We start from the raw sequence: 13950 nt of genomic DNA on the forward strand, positions 1-13950 counted from the left end.
ACTCATGACCTCTGGAAGGTTTACGTCACAGCCCCGACATATGGAACAAAACCTCCATTTATATCCTGTTAGCTAAAGCCAACGTTATATACTTTTGACTTTAGAGAGTGATATAATATAATTTTCTTGTTGTCAACATATCCCATAAAATCCCCCAAAACAGCAACATCACTCCCTTGATGTGTCATTTTTATTGGGAACAATTTTCAGCTCCAGATGTGGGGAAATAAAGATGAACATCAGTTTCCATGTTCATAGTAACGAAGGATCGTGTAACCCAGAGCAACGCTTTGATTTAATGTGTTTTTGACAACAGTAGATGTTTACGACACAGATTTAGATCATTCATAATAGGATTTGTAGAACAATTACTTTTTTGGTTACGGTCTTTTCATGAGAGTTAAGTCTATGATCGTACTTTTGATACTTCCCCCAATGGGCCGAAGTTCACTTTGAAATAATGATTATGGAAATTTCCTTTTTTACGATTTAAATCCTGTTGACTTACAAATAATCACATTACACAAATCATCAACGTCTGCGTAAAGTTGTGGTTTAAAAGCACAATAGCTCATGAAAACCACGATGAATCACTGGGGGCTCTTTATTGAGAAGTGTTTTCAGAACAAATGACTCCCTCTAATAAAACAGTGTCGCTTTGTGCTCTCTCTCTCTGTTGTGGTGCCTTCAAGAGCTCAGCTCCTCCGCTCTGTCTGCGCCTGTGCTCGTCAAGCAGAGGACGGAGTGAAAGCACGGCGACGCCATCCTCGTATTCCACTGGCCGAGACAAAACACACACACGCATGCATGAGCGCAGGCACGGGAGCACACAGGCACACACACACTGAACACTGTTGGACACTTAAACAAAGTGACAGCTTATGTGCATGACAAAAATAAGTCATGATGTCAGATCCACTCCCGTTTCATCAGGTGAATTTACTGTGGCTGAACAATGGAGGTGGATTTTTATCTCAAATTCCTGTTAACATTTGGTCTCACTTACAAAACTCTAGGACTTAGACTTTGTTGTTTGCTTGTTTATCTGGAAAGATTTAGTTCCCTCCCTCACAAGTTCAGCACTGAGTGTGAAAACAACCGGTCACAATGTCACAAACAGGCCTAATAGAACAGAAAAGGGGGGAAATCATTTTTAAAAAGCACATTAAAAAAACTAAAACAAGAACAAAACAAGATTACAAGACAAAAAAATCTGGATTTAATCATTTGAATTATAAATAAAACACAATCAGTTTTATCGTTTATAAGTGTTTGTCAACGAAACTACAAAGTCTTCAAATGATTCTCCACACGACCATGAGTCATGAGATGAAGTCAGTTAAGTCACTGGTGTTGTCCACTGAGTCACATGGTTTCAAAAATATTCAGCCAGTCTAACAACGTTAACAGTGTGTCTGCAAGGTCGGCCCCTGTGAAGTGAGAGAGCTTTGTTTCTTTATTAGCTTCACGTATATATATATATATATATGTCTTCCAACCCCTCGTGATCACTGCTCCTGCCGTTGTCAAGAAACTAAGAAATGATTCTCCACCCGGGATCCACAACTGCTGTGGGACTTTTAGATTATGACAAATTTCTATCATCACGGCTCTAAATTACTTTTCTTTTACTTTGGTGCATCAAAATAAAAGTCTCCATCCTCTGCCTGCACGCCCACCACGACAGAATTGGTCTTTTATTATATTCAAAGGAAGAATGAACAAGCTCTGCAACCACATTACACAGTTCAACCATGTATGTACTTCAATCGAGTCAGTTTTAAAACCCAAATAGCAGTTTCAAAGCTGAGAGCGATAATATTAGAAGCTTTGTGGTAACTTGTGTCTCGAATATCATTAAACATTTGTGCATTTTTTTTGTGCTGCACAATTAACACCTTCTTTCCTGTCACCTATGAGCAAATGGTGCGAGAAGCGTCTGCAAATGTAGGTGTTTCATTACCACATGTGAAACTTGAGACTTCTGTCCTCACCTCGGTTATACTTATCTAAAAATAAGTATAACAAATATTTCTTCTGCAGAACAGTTTCATTCCCGTATTTCATCTCTCTTTATGTCCCCAGGTCGTGTTTTGTTGGACAGGCTGTGTATGCATCATGAAGATGGGTCAAGGGAAGAGGAGGGAAAGGAGTTGTGTGGCCGGATGCTGGGCCAGGGTCTGCTGCAGCCCTTCAGCGGCTCCTCAGAGCAACATGGTGACGGCACGTCCTCTGCAGGATTTAACGTAAGACCATTCTCTTCACTGACACAAGCTTCTCTAACTCAGCTCAGCCCCAAACTTTGGTTTCGCTCTCAGACGGCATTGATTTTTACCTTGAATTAAAGTTGGGTTATTGATTTATCCACAAAGCTTGAGAACAAAGTGAATTGCATTTCTCACGGCAAATCATAACCTGAAGACTTATAACTTGTCGTCATCGGGGAACTAATGGGTGTGACTGGGTGTGTGTATTCCTGTGATGTGTAATTTTGCCTTAATGTTGACTTTTTATATTTAATTACATATATCAAAATATAATTAAGTTCAATGTAAAAGGTCACATTGAATGAAGTGTTTTAGAATAAATCAAATAACTTCACTAAATTTAACTTATTAAATACATTTTCTCTGTGTAACACCCTGTTGAAAAAGAGATAAATCATCTCGAGCAGTTTATCCCACCAATAAACATTCATTAAAGAGACCATGTGCTTACCAGATGAAATACTTAAATAAGGCCTTAGTTGTTTTCTTATTTGCTTTATACAGACTCCTGTAAAACTCATTCAGTAAGTGTCCCCTCATATATTTCTATGTTACTGTGATTCATCCCAGAATCATTTCATTATCTGAAGAGCAGCGGTGCATGATGTCATGTGGAAGTTGATTTCATGAATCTTTAATTCTTCCGCTTTGCTCAGACATCATCTGACAGTTCACTCCCAAAGCCCCCCCCCCCGGGTGTCTGGGTGTGTCATGTTAGTATACTGCAGGTTTCAGATACATAGAACATACATGTGCGTATAACTTTAATGCTGTTTTACATAAACTCTGGAGCTGCTCTAGCTCGGCTGTGGGTCTTGTTATGTTTGTCTCTTGAAAAGCAAAAGAATGTCAACAGATTAGTGTTGGTCTGAAGCTGCACAATGCACCTCCCCCACAGATTTACATGCATGGACGTAAACTGTACATGCTCATATGCATCCATAAACACAAACAGCTAAACACAAACAGACACACACACAACAAAGATTACGTTCGTGCCCCGAAGCTGCTTTCTTCACAAGCCTCTCAAATTCAGTCACATCTCATTCTGCTTGTGTAGCGTGCGCTCACATTAGGCCACAAATGCAGAACGCTTCTCTTATTATGTGCGACTCTGCCAACGGCCCGCAGCAGCATGAGTGTGCTGAAAACACATGTGCACTCATACATACAATAGGGCAAGAGACACCCATACATGTACAGACATTTCCTCGCATGGCTGGATTAATAGCACTGCCTCGGACACTCAGTCCCACACACACACACACACACACACACACACACAAAAGCACACAGACACACACATCTGTGCTTGCGTAGACCATCTGCTGACCATGTTATGCAACAGCTCCACATGCTGCTCTTCCCCAGTAAAAGATAAAACCCCTCCTCCCTCTCAGCTTGGCCTGGAGTCCTGCATTATTCAGCTTGACCAGGAACAACCTCTGCTTGTTGCCACTGAGAGTCCACACCTCATTGTTATTGCTCTCTGTCGCGCAGCCAATCTCCCTTTAATACATCTCCAGTTTGTTTCTCTGCCACTTTTTCCCATTTAAGCCCTTTTTTAATATCTCAACTCTTCAAACTCGCTTTCAATTAAATCCTTCAGAAAATATTAACGAATCGCCTCTTCTCTTTCTCCATCATTCTGTTCTGTAATTTCCTGCTGCATCTCTCATCCCCTGTTTGTCCTGTATATGGCTTTTGTATCAGTTTCAGTCTCGTGAACAAATATGGTTTGTTTTTTGCTCTGCATACTGCGTGAAATGAAATACTCCATCAGCTTCAATCAGGGGAAGATAAGTATCTAAGGACGCTATATAAATCCGGTGTCATCCATTTCTACACTTGAGGAAACATCCTGAGTGGACAAATACTAATGAGTGGCATCGGCTTACATCAGTCTGGGAGGCTTGTTGTACCTGTGTGCATGTTGCTGGCTGCAGCTCAGGTTCCCCAAGTTCAGCAAATTGATTTTCACCTAAGAGACACACAGGAAATCTCAATATACATTAAAATATGAAGGCCGCAAGTCTCTGGAAAAGATTACATACATGCAATGTACTCTGAAAACTTAACAGAGAACAGCCTGACACATGATGCATGCACACGTTAAGTAGATTTATATGCTCTGACTGTCCGATGAGCTACGTGCCACTTTCCATTAAAAGTGACTTGCTGTAGGAAAATAGAAAATTATCCACAGTCTCTGGAATAACGTGATTACCTCTAATAAAAGGACAGAACATATTGTGACCTTCCAGCCGCTGAGCAGAGCCCCCACATGACGAGGTTGTCTGAGGGATCTTCACAGTGATCTTCAAAGTCTGGTCTTGTCTTTAGAGTCATTCAAATGAAAAGTACTGTAGCGGGGACGGATCCACAAACACACGGACTCTCACATTAAAGCAGTTGCTTGTTTTGAGGTGAACTATTTGAGAAACATGCTTCACTGCACGTCCAAGAGATTAAGCAGTTGTCACCCTGACCAAGGACGATTATGTAACAACACAGTCTGACAAACAGTTTTAGCTCGGCATTTTTATTTGCTATGGAAAAACACACACACACACATTGCACGCAGACTATACGCAGCTGTGATTGTGAATGGAATCTTTTTCTTAATAGGAACATTAAGAGACCTGCTGCTAAAGAGGTTCTGAATCGAAGCAAGTAGTTAGTATCGCATAGAGATGTCCAGGAGAGGAACGTTTACAGAAAACAGAAAGGGGAGGAAATGGAAAGGTTCCTTCAGATCGTCAAGTGCAGACGTCATGTTTCATAAAGGAACAGGTTTTTTTGGTCATTGAATATTGTTCCTTTTACATAAGATTAGATATTTTATATAAAGGATCATAAAGGTTAGATATTAGCTTTTATATTATCAGTTTAGATCCTCTTTTATTAGTCCCACAGCACACAGGACAGTCAAAATAGAAACATCAGTAAACAAAACGGATTAAAAACTATTAAAATGTGTTAAATACAATAGAAATAACATATAAATAGAATACATACTGCACAGAATATAAACTGTGTGAGTGCACATTAGACACTGAAACAACAAGATGCTCTGAGACATCAAAGTAGCTGCTAATTGGCTTTCACAGTGTCAGTTTTTTGTTTTTCCACATTGGCTGTGTGCAAAAAATGCTGCTTATTATCCTCAATTGTTTCCATATGTGAAGCTTATACATAAAGAGCTATTACTTCTCTGATTTATCTTTTATTCATGATGTATTCCACCAAATGTTCACACAGTACAGTACAAGTCCTAAGAAGGGCGCAGGTAGTTTGAAGCCCAAACATCTGACCTTGGCTCCACTTCTACTATATGAACATAGTTGTGTTTTGAACTGTGTGCAGGAGGAGCAGCTGTACACGTGGGCCTCTGTCGGCCTGCCGGTGTCTCCACACCTGTGGGAACTGTACGGCGGCCGGAGCACAGGCCGAGTGCCGACCATGAGATCCCCTTTGAATCAGTCGTCCACCAAGACGCCAGGAGCTCCACTCTCTCAGGTTAATATTTAATAGTATGATTGCCCTGTCTACACTCTGTCTGTGTCTAATGCCTGGTTTGATTCAGAGCCTAATAACATCAGAAAGCAGTCTTTTTTTTGTCAGCATTTGTCTGTACGTCCCTTTTTCAATTTAAACTCTACCGACGATGAATTAAAACTTTAAAACTTCACAGGTTTCTTGCAAAGTAGATTATTTTACTACCTTGAAAAACTAAATTATGTTCTACACTGAGCCCCATGCAGATAAATGCACCTTTCTTTATCCGAAACTGTGGATATAAATTATTTGCATCATAAGACTGGCACGACTCACAAATACTTAGATTGTCACCAGACTTGATAAAGTATAAGCTAAATGTGCAGGAGAAGAGATTTAGAACTAAATTGCTGGTTGGATTATTTACAGTTTGAGAGACGAGCAGTGAAGGTGATGCTAAGAAAAGCATATTTTGAAAAACAATCCAAGATTATGAGTCATTGACAGATATCATTGTAATTTTTATGCACATTTGATCTTCTTTTATAATCTGAAACGATGTCACTGTTTAGTTGCTCTGGATAAACTTCCATCAACTCAATTTCTCAACTGCCTTTCCCTCTTTGTCCACCAGAGGTCAGGCTCGTCTTGACAGACTTGCGGGATCGTTGCAGCGACCCTCCCTCTTTCCTCGAGTAGTTAATAAATGAGGAAAGACCAAACTGACCCAACATTCTCCTTAAGACTCAATGATGTGACCACAACTGGGGAATGTGCACCAGCAGACACAGTCTCTCCCCATGTGAGGCCCAGTGAGACTCTCTGTCTCTGGGGTCAAATCTCTCAGTATCCCCTCATCCCGGCTCTAACCAGTCTGGAGCCAGGGGTCTGATGGAGTCTAGACATCGTGGACTTTCTCGACTCCTCTTTCGCTCATAGCTCCGTCACTAAGCTCCTTCAGTTGTGGGTGTTTTTCTATTGTGTACAGAGCGTAATTTATTGAATGATAGTGTGTCCAAGATTTACCGGCAGCTCATTTTCCGTCTGACTTTGACATTTAGAGAACAAGTTGGGGCTTGATTAGCAGCTTTTAAAGAATGTTTCATGGTGGAAAAAACCCCAATGTGGCTGCATGTTAAGTGAAAATGATTTCTCTCCTGCCCGCTGACAGACAGAACCCAGCAGGTTGAGGTCAGGTCAGTCGTCCTCAGAGGATGAGAGCTGTGTCATCCCTCAGCTGGAGAAGACCATCGAAGACCTGCGGGTGAAGATTGCTGTGTTGCAGGGCCAGCAGGTCTCCTTGGGCAGTGGGGATAACATGGGAGCTCTGAGCGCTGCCCATCACAAGGCCGCACATCAGCCAAGAGAAGGTCGATTGGGAAAGATGAGCCAGGAGGTGTCGGTCCAGACCTCGCCGCTGGAGGAGGGATTTAAGTTTGTGCCTTTCGGCAGAGGATCAGGCGGCACCTCGTCCTCCATTTCCTCCTCCATCCCCAAATCCACAGAGAGCTTTGTTTGCACGTGTCAGCAGAGGCAACAGAGCAGCACCCAACCAGCGCCTCCACCCCCACCTCCTCCTCCACCTTTACCAGGGGGTGTCGCTCCTCCTCCACCTCCTCCTCCACCCCCACCTCCACCGCCCTTACCTGGCTCTGGACCGTGTCCACCGCCGCCTCCGCCTCCTCCTCCACCACCGCCAGGGTTTGGACCTCCACCACCTCCCCCACCACCTTGCTTCGGAGGTCCTCCCCCGCCCCCTCCCCTGCCTGGTATGGGCCCTCCTCCGCCACCCCCTCCTCCCGGAATGGGCCCCCCGCCTCCACCGCCACCCCCAGGCTTCGGGCCTCCACCTCCACCAGGCCACATGCCCTCCATGATGGTGCAGGAAGTCGCCCCTGCCAAGGCTCTGATCGAGCCCCCCAAGCCAATGAAGCCACTTTACTGGACACGCATACAGCTGGAAGCTAAAAAGTAAGAATATGCTGCATAAAGTGAAGATAGACACGGGTCATTTGCGCTGAGGTACACTCTGAACAGTAGAGAATTGAGAGGAAGCTTGTCCACTTAAGATAAAGATCAGCCGCATGCTGTGACGGCAATAGAGATGCTAACCTCGTGGAAAATGAAAGTGATGCAGTCCAGGCATTGTGGTCAGCAGCGAATAGACTTGAACCAGGTTTTCTTTCCTTAATAAGGCTTGGAAAGTTGTAGTTGAATAAACATCTAGAAATAGAGCGCTTGATTTACTCGCAACTGAAGAACTTGATACTGAATTCTAATTCTCTGCCTGACAGATTGGACAAGTGTATCATTTATAGAGCTTTACTCGACATATGAGGAGCCATAAAACACAGGAAGATAATCTAGAAATGTCAAAGATGTGTGTTGTGGTGAAATAACATGATTTACGTTACGAGTGGACTTTTTCCAAACAATCCACGGCAGATTGAAGATCGCCTACATGCACTGTAAATAATTCCCTGGTTCCTCTTCAGACAGGCGAGCTCGCTGGTGTGGGAGAAAATCGAGGAACCGACTGTGGACTTTGAAGAATTTGTGGAACTGTTCTCAAAAAGTGCTGTTAAGGAGAAGAAAAAGCCAATTTCTGATACGATCAGCAAGTCGAAGGCCAAACAGGTACAGTCTACTTTATGGCTGTGTATTTGTCTATGGTTACTGAAGTCATGGAGGTGTGTGTGTGTGTACTTGTACTTATACCTTTGTGAGGTATAGCTATGTGTTTAGGTTAGAGTTTGGGTTAGGTATTTAGTTTTGATGGTTAAGGTTAGGGTAAGGGGCTAGGGAATGCATTATGCCAATGAGCGTCCGCATTAAGATAAAAGTACAACAGTTTGTGTTTGTGTGTTTGTGTTTGTGTGTACATCCTGGGTCCCCCAATCTGACACACTCCTCAGGACTCTCCCCCTCTTCACCCTCACTCATCCGATGCCCGTTCCTTTGCTCATTTCTCCTCCTCGCCCTCGGCCTCCGGGTTGCTTTGAGTGACAGGAGGAACTGCTACAGCCAGACAGTTATTATGTGGTGTGAGCTCTGGCTCCCACCCGACTCCCCCATGACCATCCAGTGGCACCGAGCCAATGTCTCGCGTGCGGTGAGGAAACCTCACGACGGTGATGACTGCTGAGAGGGAGAGAGAGAGAGAGAGGGGTGAGAAGGAAAAAGGGGAGGGAAGGAGAAGCCTGGGAGCCGTATTTCGTGATGTGGTTCCTCCCGTTGTGCTTTCTGTATGACTTGGTTTAATAGTCCGGCTGTTTCCCTCCCCACTGCCCTTGTATGTCACTCCATCAATCTGCAAATGAGACATTATCTACAACCTACAAGCTGATCTAGGTCATATTTATCTGGTGAAGTCATAGTATAAATCACTTGTTGCAATGTTGCTCCGAGGTGACGACATTGGTGATGAAATCTTAACTCAAAGATTGACTTGCATGAAATGTATCGGTTTCTGAAGATACATTTTTATTCCCAGTGATTTTCCCGTTCCCATTGTCTTTGCTTCCTGGTCTGAAAGGTGAGAAATATCTGATGTCCTCTGGGACCATTTTGCATTTACTTTCCCTCCAGCTTTGATACTTGATACTGAATCTGAAGGAACTGTCACACACCAGGCTGAGTGGGATTTTTATTCTGCCAGACATAAGTAATGGCTGAGTTGCCAATTCCAGTAAGACCCAGTACAAACACAATATCTGTTGCTATGGGATATGTGACAGAGGAATATTGGTTTGTGTTTTGGTCTTTTTTGGTTTTCAGATCTACACATAGTGAATATAATGTAGTATTGAGGGATTTTGTTAATTTTGTGATACCAAGGGTTTCTAAGTAGTTTTTACTTTCACAAATCCACTCAATAATCCCACCTCATTGTATACTTCTGTTTACTGCTTGTATTCTTCTGTCTATAGCAGATATCCAAGCAGATACGGTTGTTAATGTTGCTCTGACAAACTGAAGTTGAGTGCATGTATGAAACGGGGGGGAAAACTCACCTTGCAGCTTTGATCCAACAGAGCACAAAAGTCAACAGCAACGGGAAACAGTAGATAAGCTAAGTGAGTTTGTCCTTCACAAGAAAAAAATCACACTTTCATACTGGAATTCCTTTTCAAACCCACTTCAGAAATAGCCGCCATCAAGCATGTTGACACTAGCGGGAGCTGTCGGGTGATTACTTCAACACCTGAGAGACACAACCGAGGGAATTCACTGCTGCACAACTAATGTGATCTAGGCAAGGACACGGGGCCGGGAGGTGGCGAACAACCACAATGAGTATCCTCTTCTCTAATAAAACCAGCTCTCCATATACTGTGATGTTCTGATTGATAGAGCTCTAAATAAGTAAGCCACCACATCATGAGGCGTCTCGTGTTGTGGTCGTGTTGCTAAATTGCGCGAGACAGGAGACAAATTGAGGTGGGTGTGGGTTTAATTCCCCTGGTCGTGGCTGTTGCCGATGTTCTCCAGCACAACAATGGTGCTGCAGATATTACAATCAATAACGGCAAAAACAAAAAACATACGCAGAACTGCGAGTGACCCCAATTTGGAGCCAACCTTTGACATTTCCAGCTCATGTGAATCCGCCCCAGGCCCCAAGACAATTGATCACTCTCCTGCTACATCCCGCTCTTCCCATCACCCAGTGTGTTGTGAGTTTAACTGTTTTCCTGATTGGAGGGGACAAGCCTCCTCTGCAGAGCGACCACTAGAGAGCAGCTTTGACGTCAACTGGCAGAGGCCAGTTTAAAGGCCTCCGCTGACATCACTATCAGATGTGAGGAAATGCTACCATGTGTCGGTGATGGTTGTGTTGACCATTGCAGAGAGAAGGAGAAGCGGTTTTACAGATACAGGCAAAGCGGCTCAGTGAATGTTAGGTTCGTTTGTGTGAAGTGAATTTGAAATGGAAGATGTGGGACTTTTGTTTCATTGTTTTTTGTCCAAAATAATGTTGAAGCACAGTTTACGTCTCCTCAGTTTCTATCCTGCAAGAATGATTAATTCTTATTAGAAGATTATGGATGACAGGAGGCCAACAACTGATTTTAATGATCATTATAGATTAATCTGCAGATTACTTTATTTGGTTTATCCTTCAGTTGTGATTTGTAGGACGTAAGAAAAACGTTTCCCTTGTTGCATCCTGCCAACAGGTCAACCACCCTGAAGATATCAGGAATAAGACTGAAAAGCTGGTCTTTGTGAAGTTATGAAAGTAGTTTGAGATTCATTTGTTTGTTGATCACCTCAAAACTTAACACTTAAGTAATCTTGTCACTTTATTATTATTCCAAGTGTTACTTCTAGTTTTCCCATGATGCTTTGGGGGGGGTGTAAACAGGAAGTATCATGTTGCCATGCCACTCAAGCTAGTTAGCTGTTTGCCACAATTTAAGCCCATGTTTAGTTTATTTTCATGTCCTCTAAGTGGCAGAGGTAAACAATGCCGAACTAGTTATTAAATGTATCTTTTCGAAATAGACCCAAGGGAGTACAGACAAGTTTTACTTTGTTACTTTTATGCTTAAAACTATTTAGAAACGTGATGATTCTCGGGCTAGATCTGGAGGTTAAAGGAGCATCTTTTGGTAAAAGGATTTCTGAGCGGATATGGACGTTTATTCGTGATGGACCTCAAAGATTATGTCATCTGAGGGAAGGTATAAATCACACCAAATGTAAAAGTATGTGTAACATGTCTGTGGGTTTATGCAAATCAGACGCCAAGCCTTCCCCTAGAAAACACCCAAAACAAATCAAGACTGGTCAGAAGTAAACGTATTAAAGTAAAGTAACTGAGTTCAGACTGATAACATGTGTTTACAGTTCATTTCAAATACATGTAAAGGTGTTTTCTGTCCCGTGTTGTCAGGAAATGTTCATAAAATGCTAAATTGTGGCTGCATATCGTATGTATGCATTTTCAGTAATGAACTTGAATGAATGTAATAATCTCAAACACATTTAAGTGATTCTGATTATTAGTTTCAGCTAAATCCAAAGTTTAACTAAATAAACAGAGACAAATAGATTAGAGGTAATTATTACTTTTTGTGCGACGTGCGTTTCAAATCTCTTTTCGAAACTTTTGAGAGAAAACATTATACCTCAGGGATTTTGTTTGTGACTCAGTGCCGAATGGATTTAATGAAAGTCTCTATTGGCCGAACCCTGAAATGATAAATGGATCAAAAGATGAAGATAGGATATATTTAAAAGAATTTCTTTAAACCCAAAACTCCAGACACATGGCTCTCATGAGACCAAAAAACCCCGCTGTATCAGATTAAAATTTCAGGCTTGTTTAGGATAATGTTGAAGATGTTCGTCAAGAAAAATAATTTCAGTGACTGTGGCGGCTCATCCAGCTGTGTTTCATTATAAAATAATAAAATAGGAAAGTGATCCTCTGTAATATCAGGGAGCTCCGCAAGGGACTAAACTACTGAACTCTTTAATGCAATTTAAACCTGTTTGTACATTTGAGTCTCAGGTCAGATAAAACAGGACTAATATCTTATTCTTCTGAACGCCCGTTATGAGGCCGATGTGCACTCGCTATCACGGACTCGCTGTGGAAGCCACTCGGCATCGTATCTCAGACGGCCTGTCCCCTGAAGCTGTGGTTGAGCCAGGAAAACAAAGACAGTCGGGGCCTGGTGATATAACTTCCTGTGTGTTTGAGAAGTCTGTGGTCTGTGTGATCTGGTTTAGATGGAAGCGTTCTGTCTGGATCGCAGTAGGCTCTGGGTTTCAGGGCCTGTCCCTTCACCACTCGGCTTCACCCAGTGCTTACTTAAACTCACTATGCTTCATAATCGCCCCCCCCCCCCCCCCCCCCCCCCTTGGAACCAGCTTCTCATGCATCGTAACAACTGGCTTGATATTCAACTCCTGGCTCCTTGACAAGTGGAAGCTATTATTATTCAGCTAAGTCGAATATTTACATCGACGCTTTCGGAGCTGTTTTGATTTTGGAAAAAGAGACGTTTTGATTACAAACTATTATTATTCGATATAATGTAAACAAAAGCCTGCAGATTCTCTGTGTGTTTAAACAGTCGATCCATGTCATCACGCTCTACTTAGCAAATAAGCCTCCCGTTGTGCAAATGATCTGGAAGTTTTTAATCTCCAGACTGCAAGATGATGGATGTGGAGAATTTGGAGAAAATGGAAAAAAATATTAATCACTGTAATTATTCGAGGGGAGAATTATCATTTTCCAAATGTTAGTGTGTGAATAGACTTAAGTTTTCCTCCCACAGAAAGAAGCAGACAGAGGGGAGTGATGATGATGTGTCTGGTTTCCGGTCCAGTTATTACATCTGTGTGTCTGTGTGTGTGTGTGTGTGTGTGTGTGTCTGTCTGGGTGTCAGTTTGTCTAAGGCTACATTTGGGCACAAGTTTTAGACCAAAGCAGGTCAAAAAGATGATTTGTGAGTCAGTGGTTAAAGTTAGTGTTTGTCGAGTAGTGGTTAGGGTTAACCTCTAGAAAATAATGTGTGTGTGTGTGTGTGTATGCGTGTAGTGAGTGTGTGCATGTGTCTGTAATGGTATGTGTAGTAGTAATATCCCTGTTCTCTCATTGTCTTGTAGGTGGTGAAGCTTTTGAGCAACAAGCGTTCGCAGGCTGTGGGAATTCTGATGTCCAGCATTCATCTGGATATGAAGGACATCCATAATGGTAAGTGTTACGTGGGCATGTATGCGAAGTGGTACTTTGTGTAGTTGTTGGACAATAGTGTTCTGACATTCTATGTACCTTTATTTCATATCCTAGTAGTATGCTAGAAGTGACAATGCCTCTCTGTCTTTAATCCAAGCTGTAATATCACAGTTCGTAAATGTGAATAAACTGGAAGGACATTTTGTACAGATATTCATGGTTCCCAGAGGATGAATTCTAACTCTTGCATCGTCATGATGTTGACAGTTGTGGTTTCGAGTGAAATGTCGTAATTACTATGGGATGGATTCCCAGGAAATGTTGTGCAGACTGTTGTGTTCCGATCAGGATGAATCATAATAACTTTATTTGTCCACGAACTACAACCACCATCCGGCAAATCCCCATCAGCCTCAGCTGTATTGAGCCATAGTTAGCAAATATTAGCATGCTAACATAGCATAACTAAGACAGTGACTTGGTAAACAT

General features: G+C 42.4%; 1 protein-coding gene across 1 annotated transcript in view; it reads left to right on the forward strand.

Annotated features, from left to right (window-relative positions):
- LOC117775544 (formin-2) overlaps positions 1 to 13950 on the forward strand; it is a 38317-nt gene that overhangs the window by 4484 nt on the left and 19883 nt on the right. The window contains exons 3-7 of the mRNA XM_034608820.1: positions 2086 to 2246; positions 5634 to 5786; positions 6937 to 7736; positions 8261 to 8402; positions 13392 to 13479. Of these exons, the coding sequence (XP_034464711.1) occupies positions 2086 to 2246; positions 5634 to 5786; positions 6937 to 7736; positions 8261 to 8402; positions 13392 to 13479 (1344 nt within the window). The remainder of the gene's footprint in view (positions 1 to 2085; positions 2247 to 5633; positions 5787 to 6936; positions 7737 to 8260; positions 8403 to 13391; positions 13480 to 13950) is intronic.

This window comes from Hippoglossus hippoglossus, chromosome 15, assembly GCF_009819705.1.
Source record: "Hippoglossus hippoglossus isolate fHipHip1 chromosome 15, fHipHip1.pri, whole genome shotgun sequence".
In the NCBI taxonomy this organism is placed as follows: Eukaryota; Metazoa; Chordata; class Actinopteri; order Pleuronectiformes; family Pleuronectidae; genus Hippoglossus; species Hippoglossus hippoglossus.